Source organism: Labeo rohita, chromosome 12, assembly GCF_022985175.1.
Source record: "Labeo rohita strain BAU-BD-2019 chromosome 12, IGBB_LRoh.1.0, whole genome shotgun sequence".
Lineage (NCBI taxonomy): Eukaryota > Metazoa > Chordata > Actinopteri > Cypriniformes > Cyprinidae > Labeo > Labeo rohita.
Window position 1 is genome coordinate 8,523,891 of NC_066880.1, and position 26,392 is coordinate 8,550,282.

Below are 26,392 nucleotides of genomic sequence, written 5' to 3' on the forward strand. Positions count from 1 at the left end.
ACCCCCATCTGTATGCATTGTATTGCGTTTAATAGGCAAAAGAAGACCCAAAATTAAGATCAGTCACAAGTTTTTGAAAAGTACGATTTTTAATGTTTTTTAAATAAAAAATTCTGCTCACCAAGCATGTATTTATTTGATCCAAAACACAGCAAAAGCAGTAATATTGTAAAATATTTTAAATTGTAATTTATTCCCATAATTTCAAAGCTATATTTTTAGCATCATTACTCCAGTCTTCAGTGTCACATGATCCTTCAGAAATCATTCTAATATGCTGATTTGCTGTCCAATAATTTTTTTATTATTATCAGTATTTAAAACAGTACATTTTTCAGGATTCATTGATGAATAGAAAGATCCAAATATCAGCATTAACCTTCAGATAAATGGTGTTCTTCCGAACTTTCTTATTCATTAAAGAAACCTGAAAAAATAATAATAATAATTCAACATAATAATAATAATAAATGTTTTTTGAGCAGCAAATCAGAATATTAGAGTAATTTCTGAAGGTTCTTGTGACTGGAGTAAAAATTAAACTTTGAAATCACAGGAATAAATTATATTTTAAAATATATTCAAATAGAAAACAGTTATTTTAAACAGTAAAAATATTTCAAAATTGTACTGTTATTTTTGCTGTACTTTGGATAAAAAAATGCAGGCTTGGTGAACAGAAGAGACTTAAAAAAAAAACATTAATATTACTGTTCTAAAACTTTTGACTTTTAGACTGACTAATGCTATCTGTATGGCATTTTTCTGTAATGCTTTTATGTTGAAAGATAGAAAACAACTTAAACATGTTTTCTTCATGTTAATGTCAATCTATGACCCAAAAATGGAAATTCTGTTAATATCTACTCACCCTCATATTATTTTAAAACCTGAATGACTTACTTTCCTCTTCAGAAAACACACAAAAGCTATCTTGAAGAATGTTGGTAACCAAATAGTTTGGTGACCACTGACTTCCATTACATGCACAAAAACAGTGAGACATTTCTACAAATATCTTCTTTAATGTTCAATACAAGAAGCAAGTCTGCAGGTTTGTAATGATATGAGAGTTAGTAAACTACAGAATTTTCACTTTCAGGTGAACTATTGCTTCAACAGTGATTTTATTCAGTGGTTATAGTTATTAAATGCATAGACTTGGTGAGTGAATCACAAACACAAAAGTGATAAAATCAAAATTTATTATTTTCTTCTACAGCATTCAATTAATTTAAGCTTTGTAAGTGTGCAATTCAAGAACATTTGATGTTTATGTCATCTCAATTTTAGCGTCATATTGATTGAGCGCACAATAATGCAATCAGATCATTATTGTTAGGACGCTTGCCCCACAGCCTCCCAACTACATATTCTCTCAGCCTCAGGAATGACAGTCCAGTTGGGTGAAGGTGTGCCAGCAGCAAGCCAATTGAAATCATCCACCTCTGTCCAGTTATTCCTGTTCGGATCAAGTCCAGCTACTTTGAAATGATCATGAATCCCTGGATAAGCCCATGTGAACGGGGCAAACCGGACCCCGTTACAATCCTCTATGATTGCCCGACTGGTCACATGCAGATATATCTGAGTGGCAGTGGTGTTATGGGTGCGCAGCTGCTGACAGGGGAATCCTAAAGTGCTGTCAGTGCACTGATCCACAAAAACAGAGCTGGACACAGGCCCGCAGAGGATCTCGCAGCCGCGGACGTTCTTGATGTGCAAGGTGCTCGGACAACCATAAAGCCGGACTTTACAGTTTGTCAGATGAGATAACAGAACATCTCCTTGCTGGATCTCCTCAGCTTGCTTGATTAAGACTTGATTTTCAGCATTAGAGAATCCACACTGATCTACAGAGGCAGCAGCATCCACCACTACAGTACCAGCTACTGTTGTTTGTTGAACTGGTGCAGGCTGCTTACTTGCTCCAGTGTTCCTGGATCTAAAGGCGAATTTCTTTTTTGGCAACACCTCATCTCTTTTCTCAGCTAGAGAGCTCTGGAGTTTCTGCAGGGATGCTTGCGCCTGTCTTATTTCATACTGCGTCAGAAACATAACGCTGTCATTGAGAAACTTCTGCAGCTGTTGAAATTTCAAAGTGGCCTCTTCCAGTGTTTTTGCAGCTTTGTCGCGGTCATTTTCGTTACAGCTGGAGAGCATCTCCTCGACTGCTGTCTTATCTGCATTAAAGGTGGACGTGAAGAAATCGCTCTTTTCTTCTGTCACGGCCTGGCTCTCCTTGACGTTTCTCCGGCGCTCTGCCTCCTCCAGCCTCGCTTGGTCCCTTCGTAACACGCGCTCGGGAACTTTAACTGCTGTATTTGTTTCTTCGTCATCATTGCCCACATTAACTTCCACTCCCAGTGCTGCCATGTTGCTTCTCAAAACAGGAGTGGTGAAAGCACGTTGATCATGTGACGACTCGTCCAAGTGTGCTTATCAGTGATTGGACTAAGGATCAGCACCGTTAGTAACGCGGCGTTCTATTGGCGCATTAAATGTTCACGTTCAAAATAACTGATAACTGTTTTCCTTATTCATAATTTAGATAATGGAGGAAAGTTGTTTATTGCTTTGATTAGACCCCTTCTGTCATATTTATATTTAATTAATAATTGACTTCTCATTCGTGTGAGATTTATTGTTTACATGTTTAAAAAAAACATTTTTTTTAATTTGTACAATTAGCCAACTGTATTATTATTATTATTATTATTATTATCATTATTATTATTTAGTGCTGTCAAATTGATTAACCGTGATTAATCGCATCCAAGAAGTTTGTTTACATAACATATGTGCGTGTGCTGTGTGTATTTATATGTATATATATATACACACACATAAAGTATACATTTAAGAAATAAATATATATTTAAATTTATATATAATATAAATTATATTTTAAATATGAATACATATATAAGGGTAAATATTTCTTAAAATAATACATGTATGTTTGTGTATTTATATATATACATATAAATATACACAGCACACCCACACATATTATGTAAACAACCTTTTATCTTGGATGCGATTAATCGTGATTAATCGCAATTAATCGATTTGACTGCACTATTATTATTAGTATGATTATTATTATATCCCTTACGGTTTATATTGACTTTATTTTGATTTTTTTACATGGTGTGTATTGTAAATAAAATTTAAACCAGCTTATTTTTATAGATTTGAATTTCAGTTTTTATTTACTTTTATATTTTTCATTTTATCAGCGTTTAGTCACTAAAAAAGTAATATATATTTATATATTAGATAAATTAAATATTAATACATATATACATATTTCTTAAATATATACATATACGTTTGTGTGTGTGTATATATATATATATATACACACATAACGTATATATTTAAGAAATAAATATATATTTAAATTTATATATATTAATATATATTAATACATATATACATATTTCTTATATACATATACGTTTGTGTGTGTGTGTATATATATATATGTGCACACACATAACGTATATATTTAAGAAATATATATTTAAATTTATATATAATATAAATTATATTTAAATATGAATACATATATAAGTGTAAATATTTCTTAAAATAATACATGTATGTTTGTGTATTTATATATATATATATATATATATATATATATACATATAAATATACACAGCACACCTACATATATTATGTAAACAAACTTTTACATGGTGTGTACTGTAAATAAAATTTAAACCAGCTTATTATTATAGATTTGAATTTCTGTTTTTATTTACTTTTATATTTTTCATTTTATCAGTATTTAGTCACTAAAAAAGTAATATATATTTATATATTATATAAATTCTATAAATTAAATATGAATACATATGTACATATATCTTAAATATATACATATATGTTTGTGTGTGTGTGTGTGTGTGTATATATATATATATATATATATATAAATACACACAGTACATGCACATATATTATGTAAACAAACTTTTATTTTGGATGTGATTAATCGATTTGACAGCATTATTATTATTATTTTTATTAGCAGTGTTCCCCTTATGGTTCATATTGATTTTCTTTTGAACTTTTGACATGGCATGCATTTTAAATAAAACTCAAACCAGCTTGGTTATTATTATAGTTTTGAATTATGTCAATTTCATTTACTTTTACATTTTAGCAGTGTTTTTTAGTCCCTAAAAAGAACTTATCTTAATTTTAGTTCATTTTGAAGTGATTCAGAAATGTGTCAGTACATTTTAGTCGATTTTTATTGTAGTTTTTATTGTTTTAATTTAGTTTTCGTTAGTAAAAACATGGAAAGGCTCGCATGGGCAACAGTCTCCTGACATAATCATGTACAGTTTATGCAAATAAAGCGATCTAAGGATCCAATGATGTACTTTTTGTTATAGTTGCTCAGGGTTCACACTTGTGAGTGATGTGTGATCTCAGGACACAAAGGTGTGGTCGTTGAGGATTCCCCGCCCCCTGTCGCTTGTTACAAACACAATTTTTATTCATTTATTCATGTCAGGCATTTGGAGTGATTAATCAAAACAGCAGCTTAAACTTGTATTTTGCAGAAGAGACAAAAGAAAGCTTCTCCAGAGTAAATAAAGAGTTTAAGAGCGCCCTTTTCTTTCAAGTAGAGAGTCCTATGGTGTGTAGTGCACTATGTAGTGATGCTGCCTTCTGCTGGAGCCGCACTGCTCCACCGGCCCGTGCAGAGATGGCGAGGAAACCCCGTGGACACGGCACTGCTTTTTCATGACGGTGAGTTTCCCCTTTGAGTGTATTATAATTTTGTGATAAAAATTTCAAGGAAAAAACACACACAACCTCCTTCCTCCCCTTCCTTCGGGGAGGGAAGAGCAAGCGTGGAGAGAGAAAAATCTATCTGAGACTGAGCAGCAAGGACAGTGAGGGAAAAATATATGAGTGGGAGAGGGAGAAAGAAGAAGAAGGAGGAGGAGGAGGAGGAGGGGGAGCAAATTAAAAGTTGCCAAATGGAGATATTGGGTTTCAAGAGGAGTGAGACAGGAGTAAGGGTTTGCCTCTTATTCAAGTCGTCTTTATGTGATGCAAATTCAAATAAATATTTATGCTTAGCCAACGATTTGTTCTCCGTTCGGTTTTTGCTCGACGAATTCAGCCGTTTCTTAATAGGTGGGGGGGGGGAACGTCCAACGTCAAGAAGGCCATCAACAACTCGGAGCACGAAGAACGCTTAGGATGATCCGCTTTTAGCCCCTTCACAAAACCTACGACGTCCGTGCCTGTATTAAACGAGCCGTCCGATGCCGAATACGCGTTTCGTCGTGCCGCCCGTCCTGCTTCCTGCTTTCTCACAGATGGTGCAAATACGCTTTTCGAAGAGCTTTTTCGAGCCGTGCGACAAAACGAGCCTCTCCAGCCTCGGTCTATTTATGGACAAAGTCCCTGTGTGTTTCTAGCTGTTACTTTCAGCGAGATTAAGGCGGGTTTTGTGCGTCCTGCCCTTGCGCCATGGAGAGCCTTTTTAGTCCTCCCTGCCACCCTGTTTGACAAGTGAATCAGTAAAATGCGTCGCCTTGCTTCAACAGGGTTTTACTGTGTATTTTGAGGGGTTGCTGGTTTTCTACGTGTCTCTTTTCCGCCCCTTTGACTTAACAGGCAAAGAGGATAGATAGGTTTTTTTTCTGTTAGAGAGGAAGAAAAAAAACAATTCATCTCCTCCCTCATTTGGCTTGCTAAGTTGACTACCGCCTTAACAAATACACGTGTAAAATATATCGCTCACATTCAGTACGTCTTTTAGTTTATAAAACCCGTGTTTGCATGTATATGAACGATTTTTAAAAATATTTTTAAGTTGTTTATTAATCTGTCATACTTTTTGGCGCCGGATTAATCTGTCATACTTTTTTTTTCTTCATTCAGATTGCACCACACGGATATAATGCTAACGTTAGTTAGAAAATGTTTAAATTTTTAAATATAAAAAGCCACATACGTAATCATTCTTATTTAGAACCTTTAGACTGTTTGATCCGGGAGTTTTTGTTCAAAGGCTGTTCGGTTCTGAAATAAACGGTCATTTTAGCCATCTTGTATTTCTGCAGTTGTTTTGAAACAAAGCGAAAATGCATACACGTGCAATTCAAACATATAATCACTTTGTGAAAAACACACGACGAATTATATTCCCTCACTAGTCTTAATCATAAAATGTGTTATGAAACATTAACAGAAGCTTGTGAAGTGTGAGTGAACAATCAAACTGGCCAAACGTGTTTCACCCATCCCCCACGACGCTTCCTTTGTCACATTTCCACACACGAATTTTCATGTTGTTCACATTCCTATGGCGACTTTACAAAAATATGATCTGAAATTACAGTCGAGTAGCTTTGTACCACTGCACAAGTACTCTGCGTCATAATGTCGTTTGTCTGTTGGCTGTGGCGAGCAGTGGCGCAGTTTCAATCACCAGCCGCCATTTTAAAGTCTCTACAGGCTGCAGAGTACAGCCATTCTTTCTTTCACACAATTTACTTATTTATTTTTAAACATACTCATCATATTGATGTTTTAAAAACATTACAATGTATATTAGACAGTTTTGCTGTTTAAACGTTACTGTTCATGTGTATAGTGCAATGTCATTTAGTTTATTACTGTTTAATACACAAGGATATAATGTGTTATTTTGGTTTTATATTCATTCTATTCTGAAAATACGATGTCAGAATGTCTCACATCATGAACTAACATTTTTAGTTAGTGATTCATTTGAGTATGTCACACGTCTGTGCTAACATAGATTGCAAAAGCCTGACATTGCCCATAGTTTGGCCTGTTAATATATTGTTATTACCTGAATTTAATATTATACATTATGCTTGAAGTTGCAAACTATACTGAGAATGTTTATTGACACATAACAGGGTTTTGATGTGTTTAGAACATTATACTTTCTACATTTATTGGATTCTTAAGGTGTTTTCAGGAACAAATTCATATAGAAATTATATTTCAGTATAGCCAAAAGGCTGAGTTAAGATTCAAGGAAACTGTACCTTTGAAAAATCCATTGAAAAATCTGAAAATGTGTAATTACTGTGTCACAGGTGTCATGGATGATGAAGACGACCGCCGTCTTCTGGATTTTATAGGGTAAGCAGCTTTATAATTTGAAAATTATAGTTGAAAAAGCTATGGGCATAGTTTAAAAACAGTTTTTACGCATTAAACGTAAAAACAAACCTAAAATATCAAACGTTTTTATTGACTGTTTCGTTTTTTCAACAGAGATGTGCAAGCATTGAATGAGTATCTTCATGGTTCAAATAGTAAATCTGTAAGTATGCGTAAACTACAGCTGAGGTCAATAGTTTACATACATCTTGAAGAATCTGCGAAATGTTAATTATTTTACCAAAATAAGAGGGATCGTACAAAATGCATGTTATTTTTTTATTTAATGCTGACCTGAATAATATATTTCACATAAAATATATTTACATACTAGTCCACAAGAGAAAATATGAATTTATAAAAACGAGTTTACATAGGCTTGATTTTTAATACTGTGTTATTACATGAATGATCCACAGCTTTGTTTTTTTTTGTTTAGTGATGGTTGTTCATGAGTTCCTTGTTTGTCCTGAACAGTTAAACCGCTGTTCTTCAGAATTTATCAGGTCCTGTGAATTATTTGGTTTTTCAATGACTGTATGATTTTGAGATCCATCTTTTCACACTGAGGGCAACTGAGGGACTCCTATGCACCTATTACTGAATGTTCAAACGCTGGGTGAAAACTTTTCAATTTGAAGATCAGGGTAAATTTAACTTATTTTGTCTTCTGGGAAACATGTAACTATCTTCTGTAGCTTCTGAAGGGCAGTACTAACTTAAAAATATATATATGATATTTAGGCAATATAAGAAAAATGTACCCCTTTCAAAACTGTTCAAAAGTTTTCACCCCTGGCTCTTAATGCATCGTTTTACCTTTTGGAGCATCAATGAGTGAACCTCCTGTAATAGTTGCATGAGTAGTCTCTCAGTTGTCAAATGTGAAAAGATGGATCTCAAAATCATAGTCACTGTTAAAAAGGGTTCAAATACACAAAAATGCTGAAAAACCAGAGAATTAGTGGGACCTGAAGGATTTTTCTGAAGAACAGCGGTCAGTTTAACTGTTCAGGACAAACAAGGGACTCATAAACAACTATCACTAAACAAAAGCTGTGAATCATTCAGGTAACAACACAGTATTAAAAATCAAGTGTTCTTGACTAAATGTAATCATCTTCTATGTGAAGTATCTTATTCAGGCCAGTACTAATAAAAAATTACATGCATTTTATATGATCCCTTTTATTTTGGTAAAATAATTAACTTTTTGCAGATTTTTCAGGGTGTATGTAAACTTATGTCCTCTGTATATGACATAAGTGTTTTGCATTGAAACGTTATTGAAAAATGTATTTGACATTCAAATAGATTGGCGAAGACGATGTGACTAATGCAGCATTTGGGTCGGCCAGTTCGTTCTTCACAAGTGACACAGTGAGTATAGTCAAAGTCCCTATCAAAGAAAGACCAGCTCATATCTACTGAAATGGGACGATACTAAAATGCCAAAAACTCACATTTAAATAACATAAAATCTAACATGAACTGTCCCATAAATGTTGTTTCTTATGCTAAAATAGATATAATTTCAAAGAAACTGGGATATCTAGAATGAGATTTAGAAAGAAACATCTAAACAGCATCTCATTTGGTTGTCTACTCAGGGTGGCTCCAACGAAGGACTCAAAGATGACCACAATCATTTGGGAGAGTTTGGGGAGGCTGGTGGAGCTGAGCTTCAGCTCGCAAGCAGTCTTCCGTTCATCGAGGATGACCTCGACAGTGAAACCTCACCAGATGGGGTCGATCTCGGGGGCGAGGACCAACCCTTTGACATCCTTCAGAAGTCATTGCTGGAAGCAGATATTACAGAGCAGACTTTGGCTCAAGAAGCCCTTTTGGACTCTCAGCCATCTCTCATTCCCACAGCTACCGCCTTCCCTCAGCAGCTGGTCTCTGGAGGGTTTGGAGGTATCGCAGGTCCTGGTGTGGTGGCACCATTGGCACAACCTCAGGCTTTTATCCAGCAGGTTCCCCAACTACCCTTGCCAAACGGCCCGGCTGGACACATCCAGGTAGTGGGATCCTTCAATGGCAGTGCCTCCTCCATGATGACTATCAACAGTTTAGTGACAAACAACAGCGGGCAAGGCACCATGTTCGCCCCTTCCGCAGCTGGTCAGGTGTCAATGTCCTTCAATAAAGGGACGATACCAGTTCAAAACATTATCATCCAGAGAGGCCCTATGCAACAGACATTGGTTAGACCCATTCAGCCTAAACCCTTACAGACAGGGGGACAAACTGTATACAATATCAGCAACATCGGGCTTCAACCAAGCACCACCACTACTGCAAACTTAGTCAGTAGCCCCTACACAGCCAGCGGCTCTCCTCAGTCTGCTCAACAGGTGAAAGTGGTCAATCCAGCCAGCAGCATTGTAATGCATTCACCTCTGGGGCAACAAGCGCAACCGCAGTCCCAATCCAATCTGCCTCAAGGGCAGTTTTTGCTACCCACTTCTATTTCCCTCACCCCTGGTACGACTGTTCACGGCTTTCAGGCTGTGAATGGGCAGGTGTTACAAACAAACACTCAACTGGGCGACCCGTCATCAATGAGCACTACCACCTACTCCATCCTGACCAATCAGAACACAACAGTACAGCTTATCGCCGGGCAGAACTTTTCAGCTGGAGGGCAGCTAATAGTCAATCAAGGTTTGGTTGCTGGAGGTCAAATAGGCCAAGCTTCACCGACACCTGTTGTGCAGGTATCTCAAAGGCCTGGTACAACGGCTAAAGTTTGGACTGCCAGCGCGTCGCCTAGCCCAACCCCTGTACAGACATCACAGGCTTCAGGTCACCTCACAATGGTGAATTCTGGCGTCCAAGGACCACAAGTTTGCCAACAGCTATCTGTGACCCCAGGACAGCACCTCCTTATGCCCGTGGCACAGAATGTTCCAGCTACGTCTGGCATTCAAGAGTTTCAAGTGTCTTTAAACCAGGTGAAACATATTTAGATTGATTGATCCACCTATTCTTTTGCAAACTTGTTTGTTCAAATTGTTATCGTTTCATCATATTTAAATGTTTCTTCAATTTCATAGGACAACACAACAGCAACACAAAGAGGGCAAACACAATTAGTTAATCTTCTTGGTACCAAAGGTAAGACTCCTTTGAAACATTTTTGGTTTCCTTCAATGACCAGAAATGACTACCTTAAAATGTTCAACACTAAGCAGATCAGACATTAAATGCCTGAATTACAACAACTGCCTGTTTCATGGCGAAACATCGAAGTTTGTCAGGTGGACACGGCCTTCAGCGGAAGTTTTCATTAAAGAGCGTGTCCATGCCATGAAACAGGAAGTTGTTATAATTCAGGTATACAGTGTCTGACCTGCCCCAAACTTCACATGTTTGATAAGAGTCCTGACCTGAAGAGATCTTCATGCCCATATTCAGGTATAGTCATAGCACCACCTGCTGGCAACAGGAAGTGGCTTGTTTTATACATCAATATTAAATTTGTTCAGTCTAGTCTAAAGGCCTTTGCGATGATAAATTGCGAAGATCTTGAGTTTTCGTTAAAGGGCGTCTCCATGGCAGACTGACAAAATTGTTCCGCCATGGAAAAGGATGTTTTTGTAACTCAGCCATACAATGTCCAATCTGCCCCAAACTTTACCAGTTTGATAAGAGTCCTGGCCTGAAGACATCTAAAGGCCAATATTCAGTTATAATCATAGCGCCACCTGTTGGCATCAGGATACGTCATGCTTTGCACTAACTCAAACATACCATGTTCAATCTGCACCAAACTTCATATGCTTGATCAAAGTCCTGACTTGAACACATCTACATCCCAATATTCAGTTATACTGCCACCAGCTGGCAGCAGGACATTTGCCACATATAAATGACTGATATATTCCTTCTCTATTTACCCCTTTAAATGCATATTGATCATCGTTTGCCATTTTCCTAAAGCCACCGAGTGCCGGTGAGCCCGGGTGCAAGGGCCCTTTCAATGCTGCTTGCAGCTTTAATTTATTCCTGTGATGGCAAATCTGAATTTTCAACAGCCATTACTCCAGTTTTCAGTGTCACATGATTCTTATAAGAAATATTCTTATATGCTAGTTTGGTTCTCAAGAAACATTTCTTATTATTATCAATGTGGAAACCAATGTGCTGCCTAACATTTTGCTGTTTTTCTATATTTTATTAAATTTTAGCTGTGAAAACGCTCACTCCTGCCAGTCAGGAATTGCCTCTCACACCGAAGCGACCTGCAACTCAACAACTTACAAGAGGAGAAATGTGAGTGCCCAAATTGTATTCTGCACCAGGGGTTCTCAACTCCAGTCCTCAGGGTCCAATGCTCTGCATAAGTTGTATGTTTCTGAATCTGACACACTTCAGTTCATTGATCTTTCTACTAACCAGCTGATGATCTGAATGAGGTGCATTAAATGAGGCAGACATACAAAATGTGTGGGCCCCCGAGGAATGGAGTTGAGAACCACTGTTATACACCTTGCTACAGTTTCCACACACAACTAGTGTCAACAAATAGTAAAATAATGATTGTGTCACTGGACCTTATTTGCAGGGTCCTCCAGCAGCTAAGACGAGATCACAGTGGAGTCATGTCTTCAGCACGGACGCCCTTCACTTCATTTAATGATGTCATTGACAGAATACTGCCCTATCATGTTTTCCAAGGCTCACCACCGCAAGATGAAGATTTCGCCAAAGGTTCATTTTCAACAATTCCTCTACATATTTGTGACCCTGGACCACAAAACCAGTCTAAAATAGCAAATTTTCAAATAGTTGTATCTCAGCCAAATATTGTATCATCAGTGGACATCAATGGAATGCCCTGTTATTCAGCAATTTCAAAAACCCTTCTGACTGGTTTTATGGTCCAGGGTCACGTTTAATATTTAACCCCAGATAATTATTGTCTGAATTTTACCTAGTTTCTGATGGTTGTTTTTTGACTTTACAGTTGATGAAGAGTTTGAGGCGGTTGCCATACAAGTGTTAAACAGAACGCAGGCCATGGTGAACAAATACAGGCGCTTACTTATGGTGGAAGCAGAGGTAGGTTTAAAAAACAGCAATTTAAAAAATTTACAAAAGATCTCCATTAATGCAATACCCAACACTGCTTAATGCTTTTACAGAGGTCCAGCCCTTCGTCAGAAATGGTGATGATTGACAGGACTTTTAATCAAGAGGAACGGGGCAACTTGACTCAAGACAAACGAATGGTGTTAGTGGATCCAGGTAAGAGACGGAAGCCTGGTTGAATTTATCCATTTTCAGTTACTGTCATTGTTATTAAAACCTAAAAAACGTTTCACAGATGTTGTGCTAAAAACCAATTGACGTAAAGTAATTTCACAGCATTTCCAATTAGTTTTATTTTGATTAAATGCAATTAAGTAGTATTTGCAAATAAAAGTGATCTTTGGAGTTTAGTACTTTTTGTAATCAATTGGACACCAGTTTTGTTATATGCAAAGTAACATACATGCATAATTATATACAATTGCCAAAGCCTTAGAGAACATGTGAAGAGTTCAGATGCAAAAGGCCCTAAATCCATCTGATGTATTTCTTTAAAATTAGCATTTCTTTCTGGCTCCTTTGTATAGGTTTCTATGTATAATGAGCATGAGAGACTTCTTTAAAAACATTCAAAATCTTACTGATCCCAAACCTTAGAACGGCAGTGTATAAAAACATAAAAAATTACACATCACAAAAGCAGAGTGTGAAGATGGAACTGGTAATTTTTAGATATTGTAATTTTCAAATATTGTCCTGTACTTAAACCTAAATGCAGCCAAAATGCAATGTTTTAAAAATGTATGTATGTTATAAAAATGCTGTATGTTTTGCTACATCGCTCTCTCAGATGGTTTCATGGAAGACTTCTGCTGTGGCCCTAAACGGAAGAACCGAACTACAGTTTTGAAGCCCGCCATCCATGAGGGCAATCCCAGCATAATGGAAACATCCCCAAGACATTCCACAAGTCACACCGGAAGAGATGAGCAGGATATAAAAAGCCACAAAGAACCTGCTTATAGGACAGAACCTCAACAACAAGCAATGGAGGAGCACAGAAGAACTCCCATCAAGTGCATCCTGGACCTAAAAAAAATTAAATCCAACAACCTAATCAGCAGCAACAGTCAACACTCTCACTACCCTACATCTCCCAGCCAATCACAGCATAGCTCCGCCCAAGGCTACCCTTCGAACCTGGGGCCGGGTCACGAACATCAACTTCCCTCAGATCGTAGTCACGCCTCATTGGCCGACACTGACTCTGTGCTCGAGGCTGCTGTGAATAGCATCTTAGAATGTTAGACAGTGCCATATTTATGTTTGTTCGTCGTTCCATGTTAATCTCATTTCATTTCATGCCATGCGTGTGCAAGCTGAACTCCACAGGTTAAAACGCACACAACGGCTCTGATGATGTCGAGGAACAGGAAGGTGAATCTAGCGATAGTGATACTCTAATACTGTGCCTGTTGTCCTAGAGAAGTTTACATAAGAAAGCCTTTTTGACAGTGCTTCACAGGATACACTTGCATAATATATGCACACAATCAAGCAGTAGGTAAGTGTGATGTTTGAAATGTCAAGAGTAGACATTGATATTTGTAGCTTATCGGTCAATATCAGACACTTAGTCTAATAGTCCGCACTTATGGGTGTCTCAACACTTTTGTATCTTTGCAGTAGACTTTGACCAAGTGATGCACACGAACACACCTGCGCATTTAATTGTTTTTGAGCATGGTTTGTGCTCTCTTTTTTTGGTTTACTCTTTCTTTTCTTTTTTTTTTGTACCTTACAGGTATGTGACCTCTCCACAGAGACAAAACCTACTTTTATGGTGGTTTTGTGAAGGGGAAAGTTAAGTCCTCAGATTGAGGGTACAATGTTACATTATGTTTATCTTTTTTGTTAGTTTTAATTCATTTTTTAAATGATGCATTATATTTTTGTTGTAAAATCTGTGCTGCTCCCTGCCTGGAGAAAATACATGTTTGTATGGGTGAATCTCATAAAAACTCATTTAAAAAAAGGAAATTAGGTAATATTTAGCCAAAAATAAACGAAAATTATTTTTAGGATCAGTAATATATGTTTTTTGCACTATGATTTTTGTTTCTTTTTTTTTCACGACAATTAAGCACATTTTACCAAACATTTGCTGTAACACCTGGATATTACATTCAAATTTATTTTTATTATTTTATTACTGGCATCATATTATTATTACATTTGAAATTATATATATATATATATATATATATATATATATATGTATATATATTCAATTTCAAATCGTTTTTTCTTTTTGAGTACATTGTACATTACAGTTTTTGCATTTTAGTAATGAGAATTGGTTGTAAGTGTGCTTAATTGTCATGAAATTCTGTCATAATACAACAAAATCTAGGTTTGATTTATCTAAGCAAATATAATTTCTTTTTTCATTCCTTTGATTTGAGATTTGTGAGATTCACCCACATTTGAAACTTCATTTTCCCTTGTGCGTTGAGTCCCCTGCTGGTCAGGCTGTAGTCTTGGCGGTCGGTTTGCAGTTTCTGCCCCTAGTGGCAACTTCTTTTTGCACATATGGACATGACCTTGTACTTTACAGATAGCCATGCTCACAGCTTTTACAGCCCCTTTGCAGATCAATTTTCTCATATGGTTATAAAATGGTGAAAGCAGCAGTAGTGCCGTCACTGCATATCAGGTATTTTATTTGGTATGAGTATCTAATTATTTGCAGTAGGAGTTGGTTGTTAACTGACATAATGTAGTTAGTTTGGACAGGCCCACATTTCATACAAATCATTTCTGAAGAGGAGACTGTTAGCATTCAGTTGTAGTTTAGTTCAGTAGTCGGTTAGAACATATGTTAACTGTGCCATTACAAACGAGCTTCAATGATGGGAATAAGACCAAGACTGACCAGAGCAGAGAAACTGCATTTTCACAAGTCCATTTGCATCCATTCCAGAGCCGAAGGGAAGGTTGCTTGTTTTCATCTATACATGTCATCCCATTGTTTCTGAATCATCAACACTAAACTCCACTGTCTTTCCCAGCAATTCAACCAAAAATGACAGACAGACTGAAAAAAAAAAGTGTAATATTCTTCTCTCTGATCTGAGCTCTAGCAGTCGGTGTTAGAGAGCATTCTGAAAGACCTTCACTTCGAAGGGCTTCTTTGCCTTAGGAGAGAGCGAGTGAAAACAAGTTTAAATAGTCTATCATTTGTTTTTACTGCTTTTTTTTGTTGTGCGAGTGTGGCCTTCAGTTATCGTAATACCCCATGGTAAAAGTTGCTTTTATCGTTTTATTTTCTTGCATCACACGAAACTTGATTTGTAATGTTTGTATTACAAGAAATAAAAACATGAAACACAAAATATTTATACTTTTTGTAAAGAAAAAGAATGTAAAACAAAAAAGTTATTTTTATTATGTTAGGTATGTGTTCACGTCATACTGTATGTGGTCAGTTCATGATTTGTTGTTTTTGTGAGTGTTCATTACAACAGCAAAGATAAATATTAAATTCATTTTGAATACAGACAATATTTTGTAATGTCTTTTTTTGATGAATTACGGATATTTGTAACAATATTACATATAAGTTAGCAAACTAAAGAGTGTAGAACAATACTGTGTAATATATTAGTGCTTAGTTAAGTCCACTTCTTGGATGCACAATAACAAAATGCAAGCTAAGTACAATTTTTCAAATTATACAAATATAAGCAGCTGAAAAACATTATCTCTATTTGCAAATGTGAAAATATTAAAGATAAATACATTTGAAGTCAAAAGTTTACATACACCTTGCAAAATCTGCTAATGTTAATTATTTTATCTAAATAAGAGGAATCATACAAAATGCATGTTATTTTTTATTTAGTACTGACCTGAATAAGATATTTCGCATAAAATACATTTGCATATAGTCAACAAGAGAAAATAATAATTGAATTAAAAAAATTATCCTGTTCAGAAGGTTACACATATTTGATTCTTAATACTGTGTTATCTGAATGATCCACAGCTGAAAAAGTGGTCCCACAAATTCTGTGGTTTTTCATAATTTTTGTGTATTTGAACCTTTTTCAACAGTGACTGTATGATTTTGACACTGAGGACAACTGAGGGACTCATGCATCTATTACAGAAGGTTCAAACACTCACTGATGCTCCAGAAGAAAACACAAGGAATTAAGAGTTGGGGGGTGAAACATTTGGAATGTGAAGATCAGGGTAAATTTAACTTATTTTGTCTTCTGGGAAACATTTAAGTGTCTTCTCTAGCTTCTGAAAGGCAGTACTAAATGACAAAAATATGATATTTAGGCAAAATAAGAAAAATGTACACATCTTCATTCTGTTCAAAAGTTTACACCCCTGGCTCTTAATGCATCGTTTCTCCTTCCGGAGCATCAGTGAGCGTTTGAACCTTCTCTAATAGTCGCATATGAGTCCCCCAGTTGTCCTCAGTGTGAAAAGATGGATCTCAAAATCATACAGTCATTGTTGGAAAGGGTTCAAATACACAAAAATGCTGAGAATTTGTGGGACCTGAAGGATTTTTTTGAAGAACAGCAGTCAGTTTAAACAAGGGAGTCATGAACAACTATCACTAAACAAAAGATGTGAATCACTCAGGTAACAACACAGTATTAAAAATAAAGTGTACAAAAACTTTTGAAGAGGGCAATTTTATATGTAAATGTCTTTTACGTGAAATATCTTATTCAGGTCAGTACTAAATAAAAAAAATAAAATGCATTTTGTATGACCCCTCTTATTTTGGTAAAATAATGAGAATTTTGTAGATTCTGCAAGGTGTATGAAAACTTTTGACTTCAACTGTAACTTCATTATCCATGTTCCCAGATAAATCATAAATACTTTTTCAAACTTCTCTAACAAAAATACAGCAAACCTCATATTGTAGTGAACTACTAGTTGCTGGTGTTATAATCCTGCCCTATTAATTATTAATCATATTGTGTCCTCATTGCCCTGAACACAAAGCTGCTTTTTGTCCAAAGTGCTACAATTATGAAGACCACCAAACGTCTTTAATGGTACTTCCTCCAGCGTTCTTTTTCTGTAAAACAAAACATTTTATTTATGCATGTCAGGGATTATGGAATATGTGTTAATAACTTTAATTCAGACTCACTGAGATGTGGGTAGCTCCATATGTAACATAAGACACAGTATCCAGTCAACAGCATGGATATCCCACCGATTCCTCCTCTACGAACATCAATATACTTCCTGTAGTACCACTGCCATCCTGTTCACATACAACCAAGAAAAATCTAAAACACTAGAGCAAATGTTATGTTGTGTTGTATTATGATGGTTGAGGAACAAACCTTGCTTCAACATGGTCACAGTCTCCCTGGGTGACACAGGAGTTCGAGCGCCAAGCCAGACACCAAGTTCACTCAGTCTGACATCTCCAAGTTTCCGCTGCACTAGAGGCACTAGATCAACAAAAGCATTGTTTAGAATTTAGACAATCTCTTCTTTGAAAAATTCCCATCTCATGTTCTCCCTCAACTTCAAAATCGACCTATATTGCTATTGTACCCGTTTTGTTAAGGGTGTTTGATCTTCTTTGCATGCAAAGACTGGGTCCTACAGCGATATAGGAAGATTTTGAAATGATTTTTGAAGTTGAGGGAGAAAATATGATTGTTTTTCGACATACCCTAACTGTCTTGAGCCGGAATACAAAGAGTTCAGGCAGAACAAGACAAGATGAGCCTTTGAGATTAAAAAGTATTTAAATTGTATTTTTTTAAATGAAAATAACCGATTGTTTCGCTAGATAAGACCATTCTTCCTCAGCTGGGATTGTTTCCAACCGCATTTGGGATCATTTGAAGCCTCATTTAAACTGCATTTTGGAAGTTCAAACTTGGTGCACCATAACAGTCCATTATATGGAGAAAAATCCTGAAATGTTTTCCTCACAAAACATAATTTCTGTACGACTGAAGAATGAAAGACATAAACATCTTGGATCACAAGAGGGTGAGTACATTATCTCTAAACTGTTGTTCTGGAAGTGGACTTCTCCTTTAAAACTTGCCTTGCCTTGTCTAATTTCACTTGTGCATGTCTTGAAAACAGGTATGGAAGCACAGCTTGGATGTGGAATTTGAAGATGCAACTAAATTGTGCTACTCTTTGACATAGAGACTCGTAGAACATGTAGATTTGATGTCTTAATAGCAGTCTTTTTATGGTTTAAAATTCACAAACAATAATCCATATAGAGGGTTTGCACTTAAGTCACGATTTGATCAGTTACCCGGATGTGCGGGCATACTGGCAATACTCAGATGTAAACAACAGCATGGACTGCATGATTAATGTACTACTGGATACGTTGTTCTGCTAATTTATGTTGTCTAAACCACGGAAAAAACGTGTGGAAGCTGCTAAATCATATAGAGAAAGACTTGGAAAGGATGCAATATTTTGACAAACTAAAGTTAATATGTAGTAAAGATACATACAAGCAGATATTAGCCTAATATTTCAGCTACCTGACTGGAAATGATTAAAACCAACATGAATGTTGTCAAGATTCTTGCCCTGGAAATCCTGGTTCAGTTTGGCCAACCACAAATGCCTTTTGCTCCTCAGACTGTTTTTTGCTATAACTTTTGGCAGTCTAAAGTGCTCCAAATGTTTTTCCCGGTCCGACTGATTAGTACAGCCCAAAACATGACAATAATTGATCATTTTCAGCAGCAATAATCAGCAAATTATATTTTTGTTCAGTTCAGTGGCATTGTTTACATTCAGTGCCACCAATATGACCGACTGAGGATGCGTCATAAAAACACTCTATTGCAATTTCAGCCTACACTCCTGCTTTTCTTTAGATTATTTTTTTTATTTTTATTGACTCCATATTTTGCTAAAATCCATGACATTTCAGGATATTCAATTTTTTGTTACTGGATTCCGTGATTCCAGTCTTCATTGTCCACATAGCAGAAATAGAGCCCCTAAATATAAAAAAAACTTACTATGTAAAAACAATACATGGCCAAATTTTTATTTTGACTTCTTCTAGGGGAGTTCAAGCTTTAATTAACCCCAAGTCAAAGTTGCGAAAACAATAGATACAAAAATTAAAGTGATTTTCATTGTCTGTTTACTTAAAAACAATTACATATCCAAACATGACCTAAATTATGCATTACCTTCACTTTGGGGCGCTGGTCCAACAGACTGATCCTTCATCCAAATACTTTCATTAGCATAGCTGCCTAAAGGTTTTGTGAATAAATGTATTCTGTTGTGAGCAGGCAATATCTCTGGACTCCATGACAGACTTCTGACACCTTGCGATCTTGAATTTAGGGTGTCTTCTGTGGGCTGATGAATGAAAGTTTCAGATAAAGTGGGTGAGGGTGGAACGGCGACCTTCGTAACTCTTGTTTCTAGCTTGTTTGATTGCTGCACAGTGGAAATCTCTTTGGTCTCCACAGAAGAACCTTCTGTTTCCATAATAGGATAAGGCACAAACAGGTTATAAGACCTCTTGTAATACAAACAGTCCCACACAGAAGTCTTGGATGAAAAGAAAGTATGAGCTTCATGCTCTTTTGCACTTAATACTAGATGGAAATCCTTGTTCTGACTGTTCAGTCTTTCAAGCTCCTCCAAGTTAACTTTGAGTTTTGGATTTTCAGGTTGCACACTGCACTCAGATGGAAGGCTGGAGTTTTTCAGAATGGCTGGAACAAATCCAGTGGTATTGATTTTACTCTTGGTGATGGACAGCTGCTCTGATAATAGTTTCTTTTTGCCTTTACTACTTTTTTCATTACTTTGAGATGTTCCCTGATTTGGTCCTTTGGAGATCTCACAAAAGCTTTTATCTCCTCCATTGTCGGGTAATGAGGTAGGGTTGCTTGGATTCTTTGAGACGGGCACTAACAGCTGTAATCTCTCAAGTTCCTTGTGTCTTTTAGCAAGCCATTTGCTTTTAGGCCTCTCCGTGTTCAGAGTCTCAGCTGACGGGACTTTGACCTCAATAGTTGTGTGAAGGCTGTCTGCATTGTGAATATCTTCTTTTCTTCTTGCTTTAGAGGTTAGCGTTTCATCTAATATAACATTATTAATTTCTGTTGCTGCAGTCTTTTTATGGATCTTTTTTCTGGAAGTGGATGAACTCAGTTCTGTGGGTGCTTCAATGCTTTTCTTAGGTTGTGCAACTGGTGCCATTTTGCAGTGAGGGAGGTGTGTTTTCAGCCTCTTGAAGGGCTTTCCACAATATGGACATTCTTCTAAATGGGGGGAAAAAACAAAAAAATGGTCAGATGTTACAGTACTAGACCAAATTGAGGTCACTGCATTGCTTGGAGAAAGTAAGCACTATTTTCCTGCATAGCTCTGTTATCTTAGAACTGATGAAATTGCTTTATGAGCTGTTTTCAGTGTTGTGTGGTGTAATTCCTTTATCTGTTAAATAGCTGTCGGTTTTAAATATCTATATAACTGCTAGAAGTTATTTCTGGCATCTAGATGGCCTTAAATCTCTAATTATGATTTTATTGCATTTTAAAAAAAATAAATAAATAAGGCATGAGCTACTAGAAATGGACAAAACATCTATCAAATAATTAAATTTGACACTTACCTACACTCATACTTTATAACATCACTGCCATCTCTCTATGAAAAAGACCTTCTCTCTGGTGTCTTTAAAGAAATTATTACACTCTGAATTAGGAGCATTTCTTATGCAGCCACACGTAAACAAGTTATAAGAAACTCAGCGACATTTTAAGTAGCTCGTTAGCGAATATATGTCACTATTGGACAAATTAAGTAAAATAACGGACCCTGCGGTAAGTGACGGACCGCTAGAGGACATGCTGGATTATTTTGAGTTGCGAAAGACCCCGTTAGCCGTCTTTATCAATGCCTGTGTGTAAGTACTGCATGTTTACTGTACATAACAAAGTTGATCACGTCATTCCCGCGAAAGCAATTACACAGTCTTTTTCGAACGTCAGAAGCGACTCGAACTCGGACTCGAAAAAAGATTTTCATTTTTTTATTATGTTTTTTTGTTTGTTTATTTTTATTATTATTATTATTATTTTTAATATTACAGATATAGTGTTTCCAAATATCTTACGAGTAATTCACATAAGAATGTAATTCTTAAATAAAAAAATAACTTTGTTTGTAGAAGGTTCTTAGGCGTTTTTAAACAAGACACTTTAACGTTTTGTTCTACACCGTCAATTAGACACAGTCATACCTCAAATACATACAAACTGCTATTCTAAAAAATAAATAAATAATATATTTATTTATTTATTTTTAAAGTAATTCTTGTTTTAAAGAGAGAGAGAGAGCAAATTTGCAAAATTGCAAAGTGATGATAAAGACATTTATATTGTTACAAAAGATTTCTATTTCAGATAAATGCTGTTCTTCTGAGCTTACCTGAAAAAAATCTACTCAGCTGTTTTCAACATAATATATTTTTATATATATATAATATACATAATATATTTTTATTATAACATAATAATATTTTTTTGAGCAGCAAATCATAATATTAGAATGATTTCTGAAGGATCATGTGACTGGAGTAATGATGCTAAAAATTCAGCTTTAAAATCACAGGAATAAAATACTTATTTTAAAATAAATCATTATTTTAAATATATTTTAAATACATTCAAATAGAAAACAGTAAAAATATTTCAAAATTTTACTGTTTTTGCTGTACTTACCTGAAGATACTTATTTTAAAAAACATTACAAATCTTACTGTTCACAAACTTTTAACTGGTAGTGTAAAAAGACAAACAAAGCTTATATAAATATTAAAATACATGGATTTTTAGTGTTCTTTAAAAATTTAAATATATAATTTAAAAAAAAAAAAAAAAAAGAATGTCGAAATAAAATAATTACAAACGTAATATGCAAACGGTCTCCATTCCTACCAATGGCGAATTAGCCCTGCGGGTTGGACTACAAATTGACGTCATTATTGTAGAAAATATTGAAGGCGATAAAATTCTAAACTAATAGATGATTTGCCTAATCCAAACCACCGTAAATGTTTTATTCAAAGCATTAAAATCCCCAAATAATAATTCTATTCAAAATAAAACGTTACGAATCGTACGTCACCGCTCGTATAAAAGCACGCATGTTACGTCATTATGACAGCAACAGATGGAAGGCTGAGCGAGTGAGCGAGAAAGAGAGAGAGAATGAGATCCGGCGAGATGGATACGTTGTAACTTCAGAAAATGACTGAACTCCAGATCCATCTGTGAACGGACAGAGGTAGAGTACATCACAACCCTTTCGTCTCCTGACAAACTGTTTATTCCGTTTAAATCACTTCGTTCGTTCTGTAGTAGGAACAGTTCATCGCTAGGAGGAAGTAAAGTGAACTACACATAGCATTGTGCTATCTGTCTGTCAGCTTGACGTTCCGAACGCAATATTTTTGCAACATTACTATCGATTTAAAGCAGTGAATTTATTAAAATAAGCCATTTTGACTCGTGTCATACAGTAATGTCAGTTAACACCAGACGTTTGTATTTAAATAATATCGATAATGTAGTTCCCTTCCGTTCTTTGTCACTCCTATGCAGATATTTTTCTAGTGTGAACATAATAGCTGAATGTGTCTCACGAATGGATCATAATGCATAATATTAGATAATATAAGCTCGTATCGGCAGGGCTGAATTAGTGGATATTGATAATTATGCTATCTGCACACCTGCACTGCAATGTAAACGTGCAATGTCTGCAGCTTCTCACTGTGAATTACATTTGTCATTTCGCTCATCATTAGGGGAAAATCTTGACAGATCCCTTCATTTTGCTGAAAGGAAAGCCGGTGGTCTGAGAGACTGAGAGGTGTTGTGTGCCCTTATTTGGCTGTCAAATGCACAGATACGACATGTTGACAGAAAGCAGGTAAAAACATATTTGCTTATAATTGTGTTTGCATGCATGATGCATTTATGTAACATACTCATGTCCTGTAGACATCCATGTTGCTGCTGTTGACAGTGTATGCAGATTTAGTATAGTACTTCATGCCTGCTGGTTATTTTTAGATGTTCTTTTAGAAGGCTGATCCTCTTGACTAGCAACTATATCGGTTAAATGAGTCTGTGCTGTTATTCAGCATCAGGCTTTGATGGCTCTTGTGTGGATGGCATTTTTATTCTTAAATCTGAGTCATAATCCTGCAGTGGACATATTGATGACTAATGGTTGCAATCAAGTCTGCAGTGGCCCAGTGTTTAAGAAATGGTGGTATATACTTACTAGAATGTTCTGAATCAGCTCAGAAAGGCCTGGTTGTTTAGTAATAATAAGACCGTTATGAATTATTCTATGCATGTTGAACATAGTCAAAGGTGATGATCTGTTAACAGAAAACGCAGACGCAGCTGTGATGCTGAGGAGGTTCAGGTCTTGCCCCAGGCAAAGAGGTCTGGAGGTTATTCCTTTCTCCCTGAGGTTGGCCGTGATGTCTGGGACTCTGAGGTAAGAAGGCCCAATAGTTGGCCAGGAACCTTCTTTCAGTCAGGAACAGTCAACTGAGATTGTTGATGTTCATTCTAGAATTTCATAAAAGTACACAGTAAAGACGGCACCGAAAGGCTGTTAGTACTGCGTCCCAAAAAACAAGTCGTCGTTTTGAACTACCATGAATGAACTGAAATTTCAGATGCTATTTTTATTTTCATTTCTTTTTTGTTATGATTACCAAATTGTAAGACATTTTGGCCAGTATAGTAAATAAAATAATTAATATTGTATCATAGACATCTTAATGTCCTAGATTGCATGGTGTGCAAAGCTGAATTTTCAGCAGCCTGTTGTAAACTCATAATTCAGAGAAATAAAGTTCTAAATTGCAAGACGTAAACTTAAAATTCAGAGAAAAGTCAAAATTGCAAGTTGTATACCCAGAATTCATAGCAAAAAGCAAGAACTACAAAATGTAAACTCAGGATTCAGAGGAAAAAAGTCAAAATTGCGAGATGTAAACTCAAAATTTGGAGAAAAAGTCAAGATTGTGAGATGTAAACTCAAAATTCTGAGATAAGTCAAAATTGCGAGATGTAAACTCGAAATTCTGAGAAAATTCAAAATTGCGACATGTAAACTCAAAATTCTGTGAAGTCAAAATTGTAAGATGTAAACTCAAAATTCTGAGAAAAGTCAAAATTGTGACATGTAAACTCAAAATTCTGAGAAAAGTCAAAATTGCGACATGTAAACTCAAAATTCTGAGAAAAGTCAAAATTGCGACATGTAAACTCAAAATTCTGAGAAAAGTCAAAATTGTAAGATGTAAACTAAAAATTCTGAGAATTCAAAATTGCGACATGTAAACTCAAAATTCTGAGAAAAGTCATAATTGTGAGATGTAAACTAAAAATTCTGAGAAAATTAAAAATTGCGAGATGTAAACTCAGAATTCTGAGAAAAGTCAAAATTGTAAGATGTAAACTCAAAATTCTGAGAAAAGTCAAGATTGTGAGATGTAAACTCAAAATTCTGAGAAAATTAAAAATTGCAAGATGTAAATTAAAAATTGTAAGATGTAAACTCAAAATTTGGAGAAAGTTCAAAATTGCGAGATGTAAACTCAGAATTGTGAGAAAAGTCGAAATTGTGAGATGTAAACTCAAAATGCGGAGAAAAGTGAAAATTGCGCAAAAAATTTTATTCTAAAAAAAAAAACTTATTTGATGTAAATTTGCAAAATAAAAATGTATAACTTGCAATTGTGAAATATAAACATAATTCTGAGACAAAGTCAGAATTATTTTATATTCTGTGGCAGAAACGAACCACATTTCTTTCCAGAAAAAAAACAACAACTTCTGAACAGTAGTTTACTAACTAGTAAACCCAAAGAAAACTTTAGCCAGAAGTATTGAAGCACAGAAACCACCACCATCCGTCTATTCTTATTCTCAACTCCTTGTCACCCAACAGTCTTCCAGCAGTGACAGCAGTGGCATCAGCAGTCCGGATCGAATGGCAGGAGCCAGTTCCAACATCCAGAAGACTGACCAAAGAGGGCTCCATGTATCCCAGGCTCCCTGCAGCCCCATCGCCCCCACCATCTCAGCAGAAGATCCGGCCGTCTCCTTGAGCCACAACGCCTCATACGATCACATCAACCGTATCCTAAGGGAGGCCCACTTCAGTAGCCTGCAAACTCGTGGTCAACAAGGGCCGACGTGATTCACAGTGACTCTTCCAGCACCCATTGGCGTTAAGGAACAATGTACAGGGGACCTTTTAGAGGGAAGTTACGGGCCATTTGAAGGCATAGCACAAATATAGACCCTGTCTTCTTTCTTATAGCACTTTTTCATGTTCATAGTGTTTATGTGGGGCTCTACTTGATATGTTGACCATGAACTTCACATAGGTGCTATATAAAAGAAATACCTTGAAATTTGTCAACTTCTTGCAAGATCATGTAAGCTTTTGCCCTTTACTAGACAGTCACACATGGTGCTACTGCATTTGTGGATCATGTTTTTGCAGACACATGCATTTGGCCAATTTTGACACTCTTTGGCCAGTCTAGTAAAGGAAAATAAATCAAAGAATTTCCTGCATTCAAAAGCTTAAGTCTGGAAACCATGTGATTTTAATGCAGCCCTGATTTGGAGTCATTCCAGGACAGTCAATAATGCTGTTGACGTGTTTACAGAAGATTCCAGTTTGATTCTGACTGGAATTTAGACTCTTTCAGGAAGTTTTTGGGGCTTGATGATTGCTTACATATCCAAAACTCAGGTCTAGAGGATTTCTCTCTGCGTGCCATGAAGGTTCAGACTTTAAATGAGTAACTTGGTGCCAGATCCTTAGAATTTTTATATCACATAGTCTCTCTTTACCTTAGAAAAAACAAATATTAGCACATCACACTGTAGAGAGACTATACTATAAATGCATGCTGGACTCAGGTCTGTTAATGTACATAACGAAGCACTCTTTGTCTATGAATTTAAAGTGCAAACCAATGAATCATTGTGCAAAGCCATCTGATATTCACAGAAGAATTTCCTGCTTTACAATAATCAGAGCTACACTAGTTTAGATCAGTCACTGCGCTCAG

At 36.0% G+C, this 26,392-nt stretch overlaps 4 protein-coding genes across 7 annotated transcripts; 2 read left to right on the forward strand and 2 right to left on the reverse strand.

The window, feature by feature from the left end:
* Nucleotides 1-1,012: 1,012 nt before the first annotated feature.
* tbcc (tubulin folding cofactor C) lies at nucleotides 1,013-2,471 on the reverse strand. Its single transcript, XM_051123994.1, has one exon. It carries the CDS (start codon nucleotides 2,374-2,376, stop codon nucleotides 1,339-1,341), a length of 1,038 nt encoding a protein of 345 aa, XP_050979951.1. The 5' UTR covers nucleotides 2,377-2,471; the 3' UTR covers nucleotides 1,013-1,338.
* A 2,057-nt stretch (nucleotides 2,472-4,528) lies between these two features.
* On the forward strand, nucleotides 4,529-14,720 carry bicral (BICRA like chromatin remodeling complex associated protein). Of its 3 annotated transcripts, XR_007828817.1 has the most exons (12): nucleotides 4,529-4,773; nucleotides 7,110-7,155; nucleotides 7,291-7,339; nucleotides 8,491-8,556; nucleotides 8,787-10,133; nucleotides 10,236-10,296; nucleotides 11,370-11,454; nucleotides 11,747-11,892; nucleotides 12,149-12,243; nucleotides 12,327-12,429; nucleotides 13,064-13,777; nucleotides 14,018-14,720. XR_007828817.1 is itself a non-coding variant. In XM_051123988.1 (11 exons), exons 1-11 carry the CDS (start codon nucleotides 4,683-4,685, stop codon nucleotides 13,519-13,521), a joined length of 2,547 nt encoding a protein of 848 aa, XP_050979945.1. In that variant the 5' UTR covers nucleotides 4,529-4,682; the 3' UTR covers nucleotides 13,522-14,720. The 3 variants fall into 3 exon arrangements, 2 of the variants coding, with proteins under 2 accessions (XP_050979945.1, XP_050979946.1); XM_051123988.1 differs by having other exon boundaries at nucleotides 13,064-14,720; XM_051123989.1 differs by lacking the exon at nucleotides 4,529-4,773 and adding an exon at nucleotides 4,780-5,042 and having other exon boundaries at nucleotides 13,064-14,720.
* Nucleotides 14,721-15,640: 920 nt separating this feature from the next.
* si:dkey-21c1.4 (uncharacterized) lies at nucleotides 15,641-21,163 on the reverse strand. 2 transcript variants are annotated; one of them, XM_051123991.1, is made up of 5 exons: nucleotides 20,888-21,163; nucleotides 19,446-20,534; nucleotides 17,598-17,708; nucleotides 17,399-17,515; nucleotides 15,641-17,323 (listed from the first exon to the last, which is right to left on the reverse strand). In XM_051123991.1, the coding sequence occupies exons 1-5, from the start codon at nucleotides 20,895-20,897 to the stop codon at nucleotides 17,295-17,297; spliced, it is 1,356 nt and encodes a 451-aa protein (XP_050979948.1). In that variant the 5' UTR covers nucleotides 20,898-21,163; the 3' UTR covers nucleotides 15,641-17,294. The 2 variants fall into 2 exon arrangements, with proteins under 2 accessions (XP_050979948.1, XP_050979949.1); XM_051123992.1 differs by having other exon boundaries at nucleotides 21,093-21,130.
* A 1,277-nt stretch (nucleotides 21,164-22,440) lies between these two features.
* si:dkey-21c1.1 (uncharacterized protein LOC100150256 homolog) lies at nucleotides 22,441-26,224 on the forward strand. Its single transcript, XM_051124001.1, has 4 exons — nucleotides 22,441-22,563; nucleotides 23,087-23,211; nucleotides 23,679-23,790; nucleotides 25,255-26,224. The coding sequence occupies exons 2-4, from the start codon at nucleotides 23,180-23,182 to the stop codon at nucleotides 25,504-25,506; spliced, it is 396 nt and encodes a 131-aa protein (XP_050979958.1). The 5' UTR covers nucleotides 22,441-22,563; nucleotides 23,087-23,179; the 3' UTR covers nucleotides 25,507-26,224.
* The last annotated feature ends 168 nt before the right edge of the window (nucleotides 26,225-26,392 follow it).